General features: G+C 45.0%; 1 protein-coding gene across 7 annotated transcripts in view; it reads left to right on the top strand.

The window, feature by feature from the left end:
* zgc:110158 (uncharacterized protein LOC553590 homolog) overlaps window positions 1–20798 on the top strand; it is a 53930-nt gene that overhangs the window by 6251 nt on the left and 26881 nt on the right. For all 7 annotated transcript variants that reach the window (XR_008386270.1, XR_008386271.1, XM_053628332.1 and 4 more), the window contains exons 2-4: window positions 2680–2752; window positions 4137–4198; window positions 8154–8238. Coding sequence is in view for 5 of the 7 variants with exons in the window: in XM_053628332.1 (XP_053484307.1) it covers window positions 2680–2752; window positions 4137–4198; window positions 8154–8238 (220 nt within the window). In the remaining 2 variants the exon portion in view is untranslated. The remainder of the gene's footprint in view (window positions 1–2679; window positions 2753–4136; window positions 4199–8153; window positions 8239–20798) is intronic.

Raw genomic sequence — 20798 nt, 5'->3', positions numbered from 1 at the left:
GTATGCGGCAGTTTTGTGGGAGGAGACACCTTGTAGATTGGAGAGGTCAGAGGAGAATTGCCAGGCTGGTTCGAGCTGACGGGAACGCCTGTGTTAAAACAAATAACGACTTCTTTACAACTGTGGTGAGCAGAAAAGCATCTCGGAACACACAGCATGTCGAACCTGGTGGGTGGGTGGATGGGCTTCAACTGCAGAAGACCACATTGGGCTCCTTTCCTGTCAGCCAAGAACACGAATCAGAGGCTAAAGTGGGCACAGAATTCGCCAAAACTTGACCGTTCAAATGGAACAAGGCAGTGGTTTTCCAGTTTTGAAGAAACCACTCTCCACTTTAGCCTCAGATTCTTGGTCTTTGCTTATGGGAGTGGACCCTAATGTGGTCTTCTGCTGTCGTGTTCAATATGCGTCAACATAATGGCGTAGTCCAACAATTTAGTCCATATCTTTGTTGCTCCAGGCTGCATATATGTGACTGAGATTACCTGGAGTCTTTTTTTATTATTATTTTTTTTTAAATCTACAGGCTAGTCAAGAGTTTGTGCATTCGTCACCCAACAGTCTTTTAAAATGCAACTTCCCCCAACTGCAATAACCACTCCCTAACAACAGAAGTTTTTTAGAAAGGGGTTTTGGGTTTTGTTTGAAACCCTCATCCTTGTGTTTATGGCTGTCGTTGAGTTTCCCCCTTTCCCACATCTCTCAGCAGGAGGTGTTTGCCATTCTGCTCACTCTCTTGCGCCTTTGCTAAGCTTGTGTGTGTATGTATGTGTGTATGTAGGTCTCCTTCCTGTCTGTTGTCTTCTAGCTTATCACACAGCCCGTGACCAGGTTGATCAGAGGATTCTGCGTAGCTATTTACGGCATACCATAATCGTGGGGGGTCATCACCACAGAGACTTCCACTTAACTTAGCATCAGCATGTTTGAGAAGTTCTAACGGTATATTTTTAAACGGACAAAGTGTAGTTTCGAGTCGTCACGGTCATCGCTTCAAGTCATAAGCCTTTTTCGTCCTTTAATTGCATGTGACCTTGAACCGTCTGACACGCTTCCCGGACACAATCAGCGAGTACGTCTGTAGATTCGGATGCCCTTAGTGATCCTCGCAAAAACCTATTCAGACTTTATGTAAACGCGGTCGGAGGACCTCGGATGCAGAGCTGCGCCTTCCCACGGAGGTGCCTTCTCTGCCGACTGTGAACAGGCAGCTGAAAAGCAGCGTCCCTCCAAAAAATATAAAGCAAAAAAACAAACACAGAAAAGAAAACAACACTGCAATTTGGCCAAGAGAGTCAGGACTATTTTCTTGGCGGGTATACGGAAGGAAAAAGGATGGAAGAGAGCTTTAGTCGTGGCACTCTGGTAGCTGTTTAATTGCCAGCATGGGTGGACAAATGACTGAATCAATGGATGTGAGAAAATAGGAACACACAAGAGCTCATAGGGCATTGGGCAAAGGTTTAAACAAGACCTGTTCAGGTTTGTACGTATGCGCGTCATAATAACGATCAGGTTTTTAACGCTTCGTTCGTAGCATAAAAGTCGCCGTAAGCTTGTAGTTTGTAACCGTATCCTGGTGCTGTGGTCAGTTTATTGTCACTGTGTAGGTTCCTTGCACTGTGGTGGACAAGCCAGTAACCCAGGGCTAGGGTTACCGAATTGCCTGGTGGACTCGACAACCAAAGACGACAAAAAAAACCTCTCCTTGCTGACTTTCACAAAGCAAATTTTTAGATTCCGTGCGTATTGTAACGTAATACGTAAAACGGTAACTATACCGTGAGCATCTCGTCACCTCATGCTCCACTACCCCCATCGGACGACTTGGAATTAGAACTTGCCGTGAACAGATGACCGACGACCTTTTCAAAATAAACCGAGCGCGACGTCGTCGTGTAACATTCTTGCACTTACCGCGGGTTAAACGCGTCAAGAGAGAATAAAAACACTAGCCAGACTTTTTAATAATAACTTTCTATTTAATAATAACTGTCATCGCAGAAACGAAGACAAAATCGAGCGACCGCTGCAATATTCGGAGGAGCGTGCGGTTTTTTCAAATCGCCGCAGGTTTGAGCCAAGACGCACGTGAATCGAAGAGGGCTTTGGCTGAACATGAGTACCGCTAAAAGGTTTCATTCGGCAACAAACATTGCTGTGCAAGACAGCGTAAAAACAATTTCGCGCGATCGCGAATTTGTCAATTTAAGTAGCAAGTTGTGTCGCATATTTTGAAAAAAGCCGCAGCAAAGTAATGCATTTTGGCGAAACTTCGTGAAATTCTATACGGGCTGACTTAGTAAGTTTTAGCTACTACTTTTTTAGTTTCCACGCAACCAGAACGTGGCTTTTGGTAGCTCACCGGACCGTCCATTTACCTGGCCGGCTAGTTATTGTGCTTTAGTTAGCGTATCCAACTTGTTGCAAAAGATTTCGCTAAGCCGTTAACCCGAGGTCTTTCCATCATTTTTGCGTCATGCAAGCGTAGGCTATTTGTTTCTTTTGATGAATGGCTCACGTAACTACTTCAGGCTGAAATTTTGCTGTGCTGTTTAATTGTTAATGAACTAATCCAAAGTAATGTTAAACCTTCATAGCCATTCTAAATGTGAAAGCTTTATATTTATTTACTTACTTATTTACTAAGCAGTTATTCCCTTGTTTTTTGTTTCCCAGGTTGGCTTTATACGTCTACGAATACTTGCTACATGTTGGCGCTCAGAAATCTGCACAGACCTTCTTGTCTGAGGTAAGTGTGGGGTGTGTGTTTGTGCGTTCGTCTATCCCAGCGAGCAAGAAGCATCGCGATGCCAGTTGAACCCTTGGGTCAAGAACACTTACGCAGTCCATCATGCTTTCAGATCGCTCGTTTTTAAACGGTAAACAAACCCCTGTAGATAGCGCGGCGTGTGAAAACGGTAATTAATTGGGGGTGAAATTAATTAACTTGACTTTGCCCGATCACCGCACCAGTGGTTCTCGCCTGTAGCGGCGCAAACATTTGATAGGACGCCATCATTATGTACATCATAATTCGCTCGCTTTAAACAGACTAGGAGCAAAGGCGACGCAGAGTTTTTTTTTTATTTTATTTATTTATTTATTTTAATAATCATCTGTATTGTAACACAGTGCTGTTGAATTCTTGAACCCGATTGGTCAGTAGGCGTGGACGCGTCTATTTATTTATTTTTAAACGTGAGACTCTAGGACAGCAGTGCATGTTGCTCTAGGTTATCGTTTCTATAGCAACGGCGTACACGGAGACGTCTAAACCAGACGATAAACTGATCTCCAGTGTGTTTTCCTCCACAGAAAAGTCTTCCAGGTTTTGCGTTGTCTGAGTAACAATGAGTTGTTTTTTTGTGGGGGGGGGGGGGTTGATGAGGGACGTTCCACAATGTTACAAGTAACCATGAATGGTTTAAAAAAAAAAAAAAATAATAAAAAAAAAAAAGGCGTGACGTTTTTGGTTAATAATGTAAAACTCGTTCACAAGTTGATGATGTATAATGGGATTAAACGGCTTCAGTACATAAAGGAATCTCCACTCGAGTGGTTACAGCTTGCCGCAAAGCGTCTTTGATTATTTTCCTGTAAGAGAAAGGGGTATTGATTGACTGACTACTCCTCATTTCTCCACCGGATTTGTGGCCTACTAAATTTAAGTCCAGACTTTGGAGTTTGGAGCCTTTAGATATACGTTAAGACACAGGAGTAACCTGTGATTAGATTGGTGCTGATTACTGAGCTGCTGTGCCGCCGTGCTTCTGTTAAACATCTGCATCGTCGTATCCTCTACGTTTCTCACAAACATCACCTAGTCGGAGGAAAAGCAGGAAAAGCGCAGCTCTGTGGGGGGGCGGGGTGGAAATACGCCAGTCAGAGAAAGTCCCCGTAAGTTGTAGAGAAATATTTATGGGCTTAACGGCCGATGGGACATATCGGAAGCCGCCTCACGTTGTATACAGATAAGAGATCAGATGCTCGGCCGGTCCATTAGGAGAAAGGACGAGACGGTTCGTTTTTGTCTGCGTCGATGCTAGAAACAGGCGAGTTAAATATGGTGCAATGGGAAGTGTGGTTGGAACACCTAATGTTTATCTTTCTGTGTGTGTGTGTGTGTGTTTCAGATCCGGTGGGAGAAGAACATTACTCTAGGAGAGCCCCCAGGATTCCTGCATTCGTGGTGGTGGTACGTCACATTTCCTTCTTTTTTTTTTTTTTCTTTTCTTCATCTGATATTGATCATCATGAATATTGTTCATCCCTCAATCCCAGGGGAATCATATTTCTCCCAATTCATGATACCTGAAAGAACAGCGACGTATGAGAAGGCGGCGTACGTGTTCGCCAGCTCTGCCATGACCCTCAGACTTGTCCTCGCTGACTCCGCCCACCGACCGAAAACAAAAGCCCCAGATGGTGTCGTGAAGGCAGGACACGCCCTCGCTTTTACCCCCACCGCCAACCTTTGTCTCTGGCTGTGTCCTTTTGTCCCCCCTCTGCACCCCCCCTCCACCCCAAGAGAGCGGATTAACTCTTTGCATACCACTCTCCTTTGTGCGCGATGACCAAATCCCCACCTCCCTGCTGTCATTTTCTGTCCTCTCTCCTTTCGTGTGTTGGGGGGGGACAGGTCGGTCGACGGGCCACAGGGTCAACAGCCTCGAGGTTTCCCCGAGTTCACAGAGAGCCAAGAAGGGATGCAGGTTTTGATTAAAACGCCCCCCCCCCCCCCCCGCCAACCTTCTACCTCCTTAGATCTCCCCTCCTCATCATTTGTTCACCTGTCTATTGATGCCTCCTTCTGACCAGCACACTTAACCGTTATTTCTTTTAGCTTAATGAAAGCATCGAGCCTATCGATCACCTCCTGATTGGCTCGCTAATACACTTAAGAGAAAGGTTCATCAAAAGATGGTTTAAACGCTCCAGGAAGTGCTCGACGATATTATATGGTTAGACGGCGTGAATATCCTGGTCTGAAAATAATAATAATAATAATAATAATAATTAATACAAACTGACTGGAAGCAGCTGATGCAAAATGCCATTTTTCACCATTTTGGAAAACCCGTGATCGCCACGGCAGCGTCCTCAAGAATCCGTTCAGATTTACAGTTAAGAAGCGAGACATAAACGCTGTCCTTAAACTCTTTAAAAGCGCATCATTAAGTGTCTGTACTTGGCCATGTCAATAACTAGCGCGTGAAATCTACGTATATACTACTTAAAAATATAGGAAGCATCCGAGATTTCATTAATAGACGCGCCACAAAGATCTGTGGATTATAAGCATTTCCACAAACGGTGTACGATTATTTATTTATTCTTATTTGAATTTACAAAGTTTAAAAAAAAAAAAATCTTTTTATCTCTTGTAACAGAAGGAAACAAAACGAAAAAAAAAGTTCTAATTATAATAGTGCACCATTAACAAAGCCCGAGTATACAAAAGAGCTTGGTTATTAACAAAGGACGACACAATTAGGAATAAACGATACATAATTTTATATACGTACATGTACGTATAAGACGAAATTGGGGAGAAGTAAAAACCAAACGGTCAGGTTTATGAGGTTCAGATGTGAACATTGTGTGAACATTTTAAAACGTCAGACTCAGCACGTGGAACAGAATTTTAAGGATTTAATAGAAGGAAGTTTGGGTTTCCGTCAAGGATTTAAAGTGGACCAGTTGTACTTTTTGTGACTCGGTTCCTCCGCCAATCAGAAGCAGTTTACTCCGCAGCAGGTCCGTCTTGACTGTTAAACCTCGGTGTCTGAGAACATCTGTTAACATCTGAGAACATCTGGGAACGTCTGAGAACTTCGTAGACGTTCCTAAGCATAAACTTATAAACATGAGCATGGATTGAACGGGACATTCTCGAGTTCACCTGCAGCCGTTCTCTGCGGTTCGTCTCATGGAAACGAATCTGCACGCACGCACGTGCAAAAGACGACCATGTAGAAAAGGGGAACGTATGGGATATTCGGGACTTTTAAGCAGCAGCCACGAATGGAATAGCTACGGTGACCGGAAGTAAGCCGTTACACCGCCGTAGACGAGAACGTAAAAATCGCTAAGCAACCGTAAACGAGACGTCGCAACGCAGCAGTCATTTAATGAAAGATTTTTAAAAATGCCATTTAAAAAAAGCAAGACAATGATCGCTTTTGGCATTAAATAATAATCTATCGTCACAAGAAGAGTTTTTACTCTTGTATGATGCCTATAAGTCTAAAAAACCTAGATTTACCGTGTAAGCAACACAGTACTCGCCTTTTAATCTAGATTACGTGGAGGAATTTCGTGTCAGAAAGTGAAAAATTAGCTAAAGTTTAATACATATCCACACAAGATTAAATAAAAGACTAACGGTACAATGGTATACTGATGCAATTACAACGGAATGTACCGTAAAACAACATTTTCTTGCCTAATTGTTAAAACGTCGACGGCAAACCGGCTGTTCTCCCGTACTACGCGGTTACAGCAGACCGTCCCGAAGTAGCAGTTAAAGTCGCACATGCGCAATACGACGTCAGAATGCCGTCGCCAGTCCATTCGCAGCTGTAAGTCCCTATTAGGCCGCTTTCGTCGTCGCCAAAAATCGTTTCCTGCCTGTAGGAGACGGCCTTAATACCCTTAGTGTTTATCCAAGTCCTGAACGAATAGTAATTGACGTGAAAACGCGGCTCCTCCGATTAGCATCCGCTCCGTCAGCGCTTTGTTAAATCTCTCAAAGAATCTCCATGACGTCGTTCAGGACGCCAGCATGGGAGCGTTTTCCAGCTTACCCCCGCGTGAACGCAGGCTTCATGGGAATGAAGCGCAATATTTATTTGTTTTATTTTATTTTTTAAGAAACGTCAACCTTTTTCGATAGTTCAGGTAGACCCTACCAGTCGAAACGGAGTTTCAGACTTCTTAACAGAGTTTCCTGACACCGCTTCACGCCGAAGTTTTTCAACCGCGAGGCTTTCCTGCTTATTCGCTAGTCTCTCCTAAAGTCCTAAAGTACTCTGTACAGCGTATTAGTAATCCATTCCGATTCAGAAATATAGTCTTGTGCAGGAAGTCACGATTTCAGCCATGCGCTTGCCAGGATGTCTTTTTTTTTTTTTTTTTTTTTTTTTTTTTTTTTTTTTTTTTTTAATACATGGCAGGGGGAAAAAATACAGCTAGGTTAGGTGCATTTGCTGGGTACTTATTTATTTATTGCCTCCGCCATGTTTCAGAGAAGGCTTTCTCCAGTCTGTATAGACGTTGGCTGTGGAATCTTTCTCTCCTTTTCCGTCTGTTTTTGGTTTCTGCTACCCATTAATGGCCCCACCCCCACGCACAAAGAGTTCGGTTCGCCCGCTCTTATTTTCCTGCCGTTTTTTTTTTTTTTTTTAATGGAATGTTCCTTATCCCAGTAAACATTCAACGTGGAGGAACAAAACCCAACGAGCGCTCGAACGCCCCAAGATACAATCCTAAACCCATTTTTTTATGTGTATTTATTTATTTTATTTATTTTAACCTGAATTCACGACCAATGCTGGAGGTTCGGAAACATCTAACGCATCTCGTCAACTGGTACGTCATGTTTCGCCTCAGTCCTGCGTCTTTTTTTTTCCCCTCCTTCTACCCCCTGTAGCTTTATTGGTTATCCATTAAATCGATGTCTAAAGACCAGGAGCGATCTAATTTGGATGTGTTAAACAGGTACTTAGTTACAGTGCAGTAATTAAAATGCCATTTGGAAGGAACCCTTGTGCTCCCCCTCGGCGGCCCTGGAGGACCTGAGTGGACTTAATTGAGGAAATCCCCGGCTTAATTGATCTGTAACCTGCCGCTCGTGCCAAGTGGACAGAGAGCTTCAGCAGAACCGGAGGGCCGTGCATCATCGCGCAGACCTGGATTTCCTGTATCGTGTACTTCGAGAGCGCGGGCGGTTTTACGCGGAACCTTCAGGAGCCAAACACCAAACGGGCGTCTCTTGGAAGCTCCGCCTCCTTCCGTGCATCTCGCAAAGCTGCTGCTGCTCATCCGTTTCAGCTGTAGACACTCCACAAAGCCTTACGTAGCCGCAACTGTTCCACTTCGGTATTGTACCATGCGTTGTGTTTTTTGACGATGTGTCCATGTCGTTGCAGCGTGTTCTGGGATCTGTACTGCGCCGCCCCGGACAGACGTGAGACCTGCGAGCATTCCAGCGAGGCCAAGGCCTTCCATGACTACGTAAGTGCTGATGTGCTAACACATGCTTATGCCTGAGTGGGCGGAGCCCGACCCCGGGGTCTCCGGGGGGGGGCGGGTGCCGTCGTGACGTTACGTGGGTCGATGGAAGGCTGATGCTGTCCTTCTGGAGAGATAGAGGTTTCGGGTTAATTCTCGTGGTGCAGCATGTAGGTTTTCTCACGACGTTCGTTCTTATTGTGCCAGTATTCTTAAGACGGTCCATCTCACACTATCGCCACCTCCTGGGCTGGCGTGCTCATGTCGGCGTTTTCAAAAACGTCTACATGAACACGCACGCACGTGTGTTTTGTAAAATTGTTTACTTTCTAACGTGTTTCAGTTGTCTTCGTGAAGGTCAACCAGCTTTTCTGAACCATAGGGTCTTTGTCTGAGTGTTCTTGTGATAAACAAACCCAGAGAGCGAGCGAATGCGCAGTGATGAGTAATAGGGGATGCTGGTTGGATGTTGTGCGTGTCATACGCTCCATCTGCGCCACTATTTATTTATTTATTTATTTATTTATTTATTTATTTATTTATTTATTGGGTGGACTTCTCTGACTTTCAGCGTAGAAGGTGAGCGAGGATGCCAACAAATCTGCTCAACAATGGCGTGTATAAACAGTATCGTCGTTTCTTTAGGCTTAGCTTATTAGCAGCATTCGTCTTCTCGTAACCAGAAGTTTCTTTATCTTACTTTTCTCGCTCGAGCGATTGCGTCACCTCGATTGCGGGCCTCGTTTAAAGCTAGGCATGCTACATGATGGACGCTCTGAATGAAGAGAGGTTGCTCTTCTGTGCTTTTTTTTTTTTTTTTTGGTTTGTTTGTTTATTTATTTATTTTGAGCGACTTGAGAAGGTTTTCATTCTCTAATCGCGAGGGCCGGACACCAGTGACGAGCTGAACACTGATCAGATATGATTAATATACTGTAGGCTGCGCTTTCATCACCAGAGGTTCTGATTCCTCCCCCCCCAAAAGTGTCGACTTAAATGCTCTACTCACAGCGTAGAGAAGTTGCGTGCATGTTTTTTTTTTTTTTTTAAAATTCATTCATTTATTTATTTATTTTTAAGCAAAATAAATAAATAACCCCCCCCCCCCCCTTCTTAGTGAAAGTCTCTGAGGATTTTTCCTTTATCTCTTTAAAGCGTCTGTTTTCCCACGTGTATTTCGAGAGCCACCGCGATCGGGGTGCACGTCTCGGCAAGGTCCACTAGCGTGTCCTTGAGTCGGGTGATTTATGATGTGTTTAGCCCCTTTAGCCGTTTTTTTTTTCCTCCTTTTTTTGCAGGCCAGTTGCTCTGTACAGGTGTGTGTGTGTGTGGTTCATCCTGGCCGTCGCCGTCTCCCACTCTTTCCTCCCAGCCTTCTGGGGAGATAATGGACTACAGTGCTCTAATCTCCTAATCCCGGGAGCGGTTGAGGGGCTAAGCCGAGGGGATTTGGTGGGATTGGAGGCCTGGCCGAACGCCAGAGGTGCCTGGTTTCTCTGCGTCGCCGCCATAACGAGCATTGATCGGACAGCGCACCATCCAGCGCCATTTATCACAGCTGTCTTGGAGTAGCCGCTCGATCTACGAGGGGTCGCCTCTCTCATCTCGCTGCTCCGGCACGGCTCGCGCTCGCAGAGGCCGCGTTTATTTATTTATTTTTTTATATCCCAAGACGCCCGCGCTCATAAATCCTTGCGGGGCCTCTTAGAAGAACAAAAGATTCAGTAGCAAGTGTTTTCGGTGGGGCGTTTTGTTCAGATTAAAGCTTCTTTTAAAAAGGGGGTTTGGTTGGTTATGGCCTGGCGTAACTCCACCGTGCGCAAGCGTGCTTTCGTACCTTTTCCTTTAGCTCTGAGATCGGATTTGTGTGTCTCTCTCTGTCTCTCCTTCCAAACACATGCTTTCCTTTCCGTCTCTATTTTTTATTTTTTCTATCTCACCTCCATCCCTTTCTCACTTCCTAATTACTTCCTTGGTTATGACCGCGAGGTCACCGTGCAGTTGTCAGAATCTCTCGCGTGCTCATTTGAACAATTCTCCTCAGCCGTAGCCGTGTAAACGTTCGGCCGCGCCAACTTTTCGCGTCCGTAAAACGCTTCTCTAACAGGCATGACCGATCGTGCGGGAGTCATACACGCGGAGCAAGGCGCTCAAACGTCGGTTCTACCGAGCGTATGCGGAGTCGGGGACATCGTTGTGAATTTCCATAGGAGACGAATCAACAGCGAGGCGACGCGAAGTGGAGTTGCGTGTTATTTTGCTGTAGAATAACAGCCACTGATTTGCAGTCTTTGTTTATTACACGAAGACGCTCTGTATGTTTTATCCGTCCGTAGCGTGTACGCAAAAACGCTGACACTGGAGACTCCTTCCAAAAACGTCACTCGGGCATCTCATTACAGAAAAATGGCACGTCGGGGATTGTAACCGTTACTATGGAAATTATCAGCGTTCATTTATTTACTTCTCTTTGGGATTTGCCGGTTATCGAAAACACATCAACATTCAGACCAGTCAGAATCGAGAAACCCCCCCCCCCCCCCCCACTGAAATAATTCCGGACTAGCTCCCAGATTGCACCAGTTATCCCGGTAGTGCTTCGGCCAGGTTTAATTCCCTCTGTGGCCCACTGCTTGTCTTTATACCAGTGTAAATATTTTGGTTATGGTGTGGAGTAGAAAGTGCGCAGCAGTGTTTATTCAGTCATTCGAGTAATCAGCCAGCGTGACGTCAATAACACCATCGCCCAAACCGATGGCTGTGATAAGGCAGCTGTACGGACCATGAGTTCGACCGTGCCGGATTTTCACCCTTTACTTCTCTAGCTTTCTCGCATACAATGCTGCACACTCTCTCTCTCTCACTCTCTCTCTCTCTCTCTCTGTGTGTGTGTGTGTGTGTGTGTGTGTGTGTGTGTGGAAGATTGATTGGGTAATCTCGCTCTTTCTCCATGATGCATGCTCACTCGCTCGCGTGCTCTGGGGAAACAGAGAAGTGCGGCCAGCATGATAATATCCTGGGAGGAGGAGGAAGAAGATGGAGATGGTGGCGATCATCAATCAAGTGCCACTAATTCTACCAATTCTCAGAATAATAACACTAACAGTAACAATGCCAAATTGGGGAGGGGGGAAAAAATCTGAATCCACACGCATTTCCTGTATTTCCCAGATGTTAACCTGTTTAAAAAAAAAAAAAAAAAGAAAAAAAAAGAAAAAGATCAACACTTAAAGAAAAAACACGTAGGTCGATGGCACTCTCCGGCGATCTCGGGGTTAAAATGCTGTTTGCTTCTCTGGGCCGCTCTGATCATGCTCACTGCAGGCGTATGGTTAATATTTGATCCAGTGGATGAGCTTGTACTGGGTGTGTGTGCTGATAATCTATAAAGAGAAAGCAAGAATATTCCCATCATTTCCGTAGCTCTTGTATCTGCTACAAAGTACCATCTTTATTTCTTTATTTGTTTGTTTGTTTGTTTATTTATTTATTCCCCCCATACGTGAAGGAGAGCGGTAACTTTCGTGCAGCAGTTTTGCGTTGTGTGGTTGTTTTTTTTTTTTTTTTTTTTTTTTACACCGCACACTTGCCTTTTTTTTTTTTTTGTATTCTACACGTGTGTTTACGTCGCCGCTATCCGGTCACAACTTGTCTGGGACTCGATTCCGCGCGTGATCTACGTCGATCGGCAGAAGAGGAACGTCTGCAAAACCAGTCGCGCTCCTCACGACTCGCGTACGAACAGTTGTCTCTCGAAGATAATACGACGTGGATAGACGCAGCTTGTTGTGTGACCGAAGAACGTCTTCTGGACGTTTCAATTTCAGAAACCCTCACCGCGTGAACAATAAAGTAGGTTTCAGTTCCCTTGCGTGAAGAAACCGAGGTTGCTCGAGTAGGACGTGAGTGAACCCGGAAGGACAGGGTTGGGAGATTTGTATGAACCGATCGTACCTGTGCTCCGGGGGTTTCCTCTGGGTAGTCCAGGTTCCTCCACCAGTCCAAAGACATGCGTTTGTAGGCTGATTAGCATCTTTAAATTGTCTGTAGTGTGTGTGTGTGTGAGTGTGAGCGATTTTGTCCTGTGGTGGGTTAGCACCCTATACAGGGTGTCCCCAAACTTGTGCCACGAGTCCACTGGGATAGTGGATTCCCTGCAGCCCTGTGTACAATAAGCGGTACAAAAGGATGGATGGACGGATAATAGACGTAAGTGTGTTTGAACTATCCAATCACGCACCACGACTAACCAAGACACTGTATCACATCTACAAATCGCAAAATCGTACTGTCCTGCCCCGTAACTATCTCCCCTAACTGATGATAGAATCGCTCGGAGGTTTGGAAGGGTGTAGGTCGTTGGGACGCCGACTCATTTGGCGGGAAAGAAGGGGTGGGGGCGTGGCCGGAAATTAAATAGAAACACATTGTGTTGTGTACACTCGTAGAAATAAAGGTACCAGATTGTACTACTCCGTGTTTCTGGAGTGGTACCCTCTTCAGTAAAAGATGCACAATAATGGTCCCAAAAAAAGCGTACCTTCGTGGTAGCACACCAGTGACTAGTTTACTGGGTCCGTTTGTTTCTGAGAGAGTACACGATGTCATCACAGCCACTGGTTGTTTGGTGTAAGTGTTCAGTCTGATTATTGGGTACTTAAAGACCTGTTATTAGCAGGTTCTAAGCTGCTAATTAAGCTGACCAGGATCATACCGGTGAGCATAGACCAAGCCTCGTTGTGTTGGAAGGAAAGTGCGATCGGGAGGTCCATGTGGGTTTTTTTTTTGTTTTTTTTTTTTAAATAAATAAATGAAACGAATCAAAATTTGACGGGACTCGCTAGAGGTCAGATATTACACACAGGAAAAGGTCGAACAACCAGAGCAGATGATTGTCGCATCTCGCGTCTTCGTTCCTGTCTTGTCTAAACGTCTGTGGTGACTGCTTCACTCTCTTTCCAAAACTCTCTCTCGGTCGTTGTGTGTTGGCAGGCAACGTTGGCACTAGACCCTTGGCTCTGCCTGTGTCTGGTGTTGTTCTAGCATCTTGGCCAATACCAACTGAATGGGGGAGTTGAGGAGGAGGAAGAGGGGGTACATCAGTACATCAGTCTCAAGTACCAGCTGCCCATCCAAAACTCCTCAACAAAAAAAAGAGCCTCCCTTTGATAGATTGTGTGTTTGTGTGCGCGCGCTCTTGTTTGCTCGCTTGCGTGTCTACACACAAACACACGCACTCTCGCATATGCGCGTGTTTGGCCACATGGCCCGTGCCAGGCTGCTCGGTGGAGACGAGAGGCAAACACTCTACATCTGTTCGCGCCCCACTCGACGCATCCAGACACACTCAACACGCTCGTGGCGTTCCCGTCCCCAAACCCAACGTTGGCCCCTTGCTATGCAGACGACGCCGGCGCCGAGCAGGTACGTCGCGTCACGTTCTACCCCGGCTCGTTTTTTTTCCTCCCATCCGAAGTGCCGCAGACGTCGAGGCGATCTCGCTGAATATCATGGAGCTGGGAGGGAAAAAAAACCAAAACGAAACAAAAGTGTCGACTGATTTTAAGAGGCGAGCTTAGCATAAGAGCACAGGTGGAGAGTGTGTGTGTGTGTGTGTGTGTGTGTGTGTGTGTGTTTATGGAATTAATATTTCTGTCAGGCTTTTTATTGTTGCTAACACGTGAACTCGCAAAAACAATACCTTTGACGACCGTTTAAAAAAGGATTTGGTTCCATTGCAGAGTCGCAAACATGACGTTAATCACATTATTGCATTTCGAACTTTTTTTTTTTTTTGCAGCCCAAGGGGTGGAGTCAGGATGATGTCATTTCCTAGACAAGTATATGTTTTTTTAATATTGTCTGTTTTTATGCCGAAAAAAAAGTAATTACGCCCCTAATGGCCTGTAAGTATGCGATAACGTAACGGAGTGTAATAATAACAAGGAAGCAAGTGATGCAAGCGGAGAACGTACTTGCTCCTCATGGCTGAAGATGATCACAATTTAGCAGCTTGGCAATTCTTTTTCTGTGTGTGTGTTAGATTGCTAATAATCTGCATCGATCCGTTTATCTACGAGATGCTTTTTTGCTCACCATGGGTGTAGAGTGGTTATAAAAATGTTTGGGGGTGGGAAAAGGGAAAGCTAATGGTAGAAATACCTTCCAATGTAATAAATATGTGTGTATGTATGTATGTAAGGGATGCCACGATACCAAAAATCTAGTAGTCGGTACTGATACCACCAAAAGTACACGATACTCGATACCACGGTGTGGTATAAAAAAAAAAATACAATTAAAACTCCTGGAGGACATCCTCTTCTGGCTGATACTGGCAAAGAGAGAGAGCGAGAGAGGGATATTTTAGTTATCAAACACTCTGACAATGACTGATAAAACAGTGGAGGCTACAAGTGCTAAGGTGCACTCATAAACGTGCGCACGCACACACACACCCCTTATACTCTGAATGCAAGCATTAGTTTAAATTCACTGATATGGTGGCCGGCCAAAAAGATTTATTAAAACCATTAACATTTGAATAATTATTAGTGACATTAGGCTACATTTAGCTGACAGGACACGGGCTGAATGGCGATGCATTGTGGCCCATTCGGAAGTAGTTTATAACACTGCAATGTGTTGGCGTCGTTAACAAATAACTGTCTATCGCAAACATTACATGAAGCATAACGTTAGCTGGTTTCACGACCACAGTGCCAGCTGCCTCAAACAAACATAATATAGGACTGTCTTTTAGGTGCTTCGCCAAATTCCAGGTGTTTCCTCGCTTTGTTTGAAATGAACGATAGCATCGGCTGCACACCGGCTTCACAGCGTCAATTATATGTTTGTTGTCATCCGCCTCGAATGTGAAGTATTTCCATATTCCATACCACGTTTCCTCTCAACGAGTCGGGGCGGAGCTAAACTTCTGTAGTTTTTCCCGTGTGCGTGGAGTTGTTCTTCTTCTTCACCACTTGTGGACCGACTAAAACACTTGCGCGTATTTGCTGCCCCCTTCAGGTCCGGAATAATTGCAACCTCGGTACCTCCATTATAAACGGTTCCAACGCTAGAGCAGAAAAACAAGTACCGTCACGTTTTAAGAATGCTGGGACCGATTTGGTACCGAAGTATCGGTTCTCATGACATCCCTAGTGTGTGCGTGCGTGCGTGCGTGTATGTATGTGTGTGTGTATATATACCACTGCTCACCACGGGTGTAAAGAGTGGTTATAAAAACGTTTTGGGGCGGGAAAAGCGAAAGCTAATGGTAGAAATACCTTCTAATGTAATGTGTGTGTGTGTGTGTGTTTTTTATATATATATATATATATATATATATGTATATGTGTGTATATATATATGTGTGTGTGTGTGTGTGTGTATGTATGTGTATATATATATATATATATATATATATATATATATATATATAAATATATACACACACACATATATATATATATATATATATACACATATACATATATATATATATATATACACATATATGTGTTTTTATATATATAAAAACACATATATATGTGTATATATATGTATATGTGTATATATATATATATGTGTGTGATATATATATATATATATATATATATATATATATATATATATATATATATATATATATATATATATATAAAATGTATGTGTGTGTGTGTGTATATAAAAGCTCAATTAAACTGGGAAATTGTCACACACACACTTATGCTCCCTGATTGCTATTTTTATACCTGCGACTCCTCACAGCTGTCCCTACTGACCACGTTGCCACCTGGTGTGTGTGTATGTGATGAGTTGTGTGTGAGCAACAGAAAAAAAAGAACACCTGGGCCTGTTTCAGTTGAAGCCACAAACTCCGCCTTTTGTCAAAGCACAAAGTGAAGATAAATAGGAGTCACATGCTAGGAGGGGGAAGAAGTTGACACGTTAAACAGTGGAGGTTCATCAGTTAGGCTGGAAAAAGTCCACACCTGGATTAGAGAGGAGCTTCCACACGCGTCGTGTCCACTCTTCCTAATCGATGCAGCCAGTCTGCTAGCGCGAGGCCAGTCGCCTCGCCGCGTGAGTCACTATCTGTACAGACAGAACGGTTCTTCTCAGACTGCCAGCAGACATGGTGTCATGTTTTGCAGAAGCCCAGCTCTTCTTCACCGCGAGTAGACGATAGATCCCAGAGCTGGAAATCTCAGTGCCCTCGATTCTCTGAAGGATGCTCTTAGAAAGGGGAGTCGTTCCATTGATTCACGACTCGTAAAAAAAAATAAATAAAAAAAGAAAAACGAGCCATTTTCGTTTCAGCGCTCAAAAGCAGCGGGGCCTCCGGTTACATCGTAGATTTCCAGTTGTTTCCCAGCTGCGTATTTCGGTTTCCAGAGCGAATTCCGTAATAAATAAATAAATAAAGTAAGAAAGGAAACGTTTCAGATTGTTGACTTGTTCACACACAGTCGGTGATTGCCTAACATGGCTTAGAAATATTATTAATATTATTATTATTATTATTCGTATTATACTTATTCTTCTTCTTATTACTCTTAATGATGATGATGTCATTAATGGAACGTGACGGCACTCTTGCGTACACAAGATCTAAAATAATAGCGCTTTTTAACATTTTGTTTTAATAGACATGCAAACAGTAAATTTTTCCGTCGCAGATCGAAGCTTAACCCGGATACGTTTCTCTCGTGACCTCGGCTTTTCTGTACACGCACATGCGTGTAAAGTAATATTTTTTTCCCCTTACCCTGTGGACGTACACGCATACCACGTTAAAGTCTCGGATTTCCTTCACCCCGAAACGCAGTAAACGCCGCGAGCGTGTTCACGCCGGAAAATGTTTTGCGGCTCCAGAAAACATGAGCAAGCGCGTCTTTTCTCGCCTGCCACGAGAAATCCGATGTGAAAACTGTTGAATTGGATCTACTCGACGACGAGCTTCAGAAGCGGTTCTGTTCGAGCCGGCGTAAAAAGACTAAAGCGCCGCCGCATCACTCAGAGCTAGTCAGCAAACGAGCGCGTTTCTAATGAGCGAGAGAGGCTGCGCACCAACTCGCGTCCTTCGCGGTGTGAGGAAAAGCACCAGGCACAGTGACCCAGCGCCCGCCCATGGCAAACGGGCACCGCGAACCTGCGTTCGTTAACCATGTTAGCCTGGCCTTTTTGTTTTTAAAGGCTTGTCACAGGTCTGGTCCGCCAGCTGTCTTTGTAGTCTTTAAAGGAGAAGGGGGAAGCGTCCAGGTCGGTGATCAATAATCTTTTAAGTAGCATCGATCAAAGCCATTTGCTTTTCTAAGATGACTATCGAGCTTGTAACACTGATCAGCGGCACTGAATGCGAGCCACCCAGCCATGCTATTGACCACACGCGCAAAACATTTGTCTTCATTGTGTGTTTTAATTATTCACGGCCACGTGACCGCGGTCCGTGAGGGTTTTACACACGCACACGCCCCACCAAGTTTTCAGCACACTTGTGGCGACAGAAACATGACCATTTTGGACAAAACGGCTTGTTTTATTAATCAATAAAATTCATACTTTTTTTGATTTGGAGCTTTTGCGCAAGTTTGACAAACAGAAAAGGGGTGTGTGTGTGTGTGTGTGTGTGTGTGTGTGTGTGTGTGTGTGGAAAAGGGGCGGGGCTGAGAACGCTTCTAAAACTCGTACTCGGTGGTTAGAAATACGGCAGTGGAGGGGAAAGACAGATAAAGGTTTTTTTTCTCGCATTCGAATTGCGCTAGCATCTTCTGGCGGTTAACGGTCGGCTCCGTAGGTGTTTAGGTGCATCGCGTTAATTAATAGTAGTACAAGATGCTGCGCGTTCACCTGCATGATGCCCCACAGTGCCGCAGGGTCGGTAGTGACCCAGGAGCCGGTCGTTCGTTAATGAGGTGAGTAGTGAGTCACGTCATATAGACCTCAAGGTCCATTACATCAGCATTTGACCTAAGGCTACATTACTGATCAGGTATACACACACACACACACACACACACACACACACACACTGGACACCTAACCAGTGTTCTCTTTTTTTAAAATGATTATCATATATGATCTATAATGTTGACGCTCAGCTCCAATCCTAACCAAATCAAACAGACTAGCGTTGGACGATACGATGATACAATCTCCATATCGCAGACCTATACGTATGTATATCCTGATACAGATCATATATCGTAGTAATGTACAAGGGGCTTAGAAACAGAAACGCCCCTAAAGCTAAGTCGATGTTAGACTATTGCTCGAACGTTTGTATTAGACTCAAACATGTGACAGCTAGCTAAAAAAAACATCGTAACATGGATCATCTCATAACGGTTGGTAGGTAAGGAGCGGAAAATCTCGTTGTTTTGGGTCGCTTAATCTAGGAATAAGACTAGTCGATAGAATATATCAAAATAATAAAAAGTGGGAATAACGAAACTTTTTTTCCCCGCGTATGTTACAAAAAACAGTTGCGATGTTTTAAAAAAAAATCTTATTTTGAAGGAAAAAGTTATTATTACGCAATCTGTGTGTCGGAACAAAAGCGAGCGGTTTCCACGTCGTCGCTGTACACCACGTAGTGATTTTTTGTGGTTTTGACAATGTTCGATTTCTATATGCGTTATGCAGTTTTACTGTTCCAGCGTGAACAGTTTACGACAACGTCCTACCGCTGTTCTGGAAAAAAAAATCTAATAAGAAGGTGAGCGGTGAATGTTTGTGTTGAGGACAGCGGGCTACACTGTTGTGTGAATATTAATGCCAGGTGCGTTCGATTAGACTCGGAATCAGTGCCTCTCCCAGGGGCCGTTTTGGACAGCACACAGAAAAGCCTGCCTGCCTGTCTGTCTGACTTTCTGTCTGTCTGACTTTCTGCCTGCCTGTCTGTCTGACTTTCTGCCTGCCTGTCTGTCTGACTTTCTGCCTGTCTGACTTTCTGCCTGTCTGTCTTTCTGCCTGTCTGACTTTCTGCCTGTCTGTCTTTCTGCCTGTCTGACTTTCTGTCTGCCTGTCTGTCTGTCTGACTTTCTGTCTGCCTGTCTGTCTTTCTGCCTGTCTGTCTGTCTGACTTTCTGTCTGTCTTTCTGCCTGTCTGTCTTTCTGCCTGTCTGTCTTTCTGTCTGTCTGAGTGGAACTGTTGGCTCAGACAGCGCGATTAGCTTATTTAAGTCTGAATGGGCGAGTTTGTCCAGCTCCTCCCCTCCTCCTGCCACCTTTTCACAAACACTGGTTTTTAGAAGTGTTGTGTGTGTGTGTGTGTGTTCCACCTGCCCTTCTGTTTCAATCCGGTCTGGAGCGCGCGCTTTGTCAACTCATCACCTGCATCAGTTGTGCGGGTCAGTGACCCCGACACAAGTGTAGCACTCGCTTTCATTCTCCACACACACACACACACGCGCACACACACACACACGGAGCTGAGGACAAGAGGGTGAAAACCAAGCGGATTACAAAGCCAGTTTAATCTGGCCCAGACGCAGAGGGAATTCTCTTTCCCTCCGTCGCTCCCTCCTTCCTGCCATGGTGTTGGGGAAGGTGACTGCGGAGCAGAGGTCCCAATCGGTCCATACTCCACTCTCTCTCTCTCTCACGCGCACACACACACATGCCTCGCAAGTCTATGATGTATACGGTTTTCTCCTAAAGAACACGTCCCGCTCTCCCCTTAAGGGGCTGTTCGTTTCAGAATTGCAGTTTAAGTAATGGAACTCTAAATGATGGTCTTCAGCGAGCAGACAAAAGACATCTGTTATTGTTCCCCAGGCCAAACCTTCTCCCGCTCGCCTACCTTCGCGTGCTCGCGAGAGCTGAGCGTGACGTCTCGCGTTTCTCACTTTGACACGTCGTTCCCTTAAGCTAGAGTAAAGGGAAAGCCCTTTTGACTGGAGCCGGAGCTCGGGTCTCGCTACAGATCGAGGCGCCGGCGGATGGAAGATGGTACTGGATATAGGCGCATACACGCACGCGCAGACACACACACACACACACGCCGTAAGAACAAACTGTTCAGTGTATTTGTTTTGTTCGCGAAGACGTTTGATACTAGCTGGATCAGAGCGCTAGGGAAGAGAAGAGAATGTGCACTTATTTTTCTTTCTCCGTGTGTGTGTGTGTGTGTGTGTGTGTGTGTGTGTGTGTGTGTGTGTGTGTGTGGGGTTGATGTTTTGCTGTCTCATATCCTAGCCATCATTTGCTGCAGCCCCGCTCTCTCGCTCTCTCGCTCTCTCTCTCTCTCTCTCTCTCTCTCTCGCTCTCTCGTCTTGATCTGGGATGCCTGGGGGACAGAGTGCAGACAGGACCCGTCTCCATGGCAACAGCTTCTGCAGGCTGCTGACACCCATCCCTTATTGGCAAGGGAGGGGGAAGGAGAGAGAGAGAGAGAGAGAGACAGGCCACACTATTGCTCCTCCCGGGACTCAGTGGCCTGTGCGTTTGCGTGCAGAATTAGCATACAGCGAGATGGGGGAGGGCTTGGGTTTTGTAATATGTGTGTGTGAAGGAAAGGAGAGAGAGGTGAGGGACTAAGGACTTCCCCAGGGTCC

This window comes from Ictalurus furcatus, chromosome 7 (genome assembly GCF_023375685.1).
Source record: "Ictalurus furcatus strain D&B chromosome 7, Billie_1.0, whole genome shotgun sequence".
NCBI lineage: Eukaryota > Metazoa > Chordata > Actinopteri > Siluriformes > Ictaluridae > Ictalurus > Ictalurus furcatus.
This window is presented reverse-complemented; position numbering and strand designations above follow the sequence as displayed.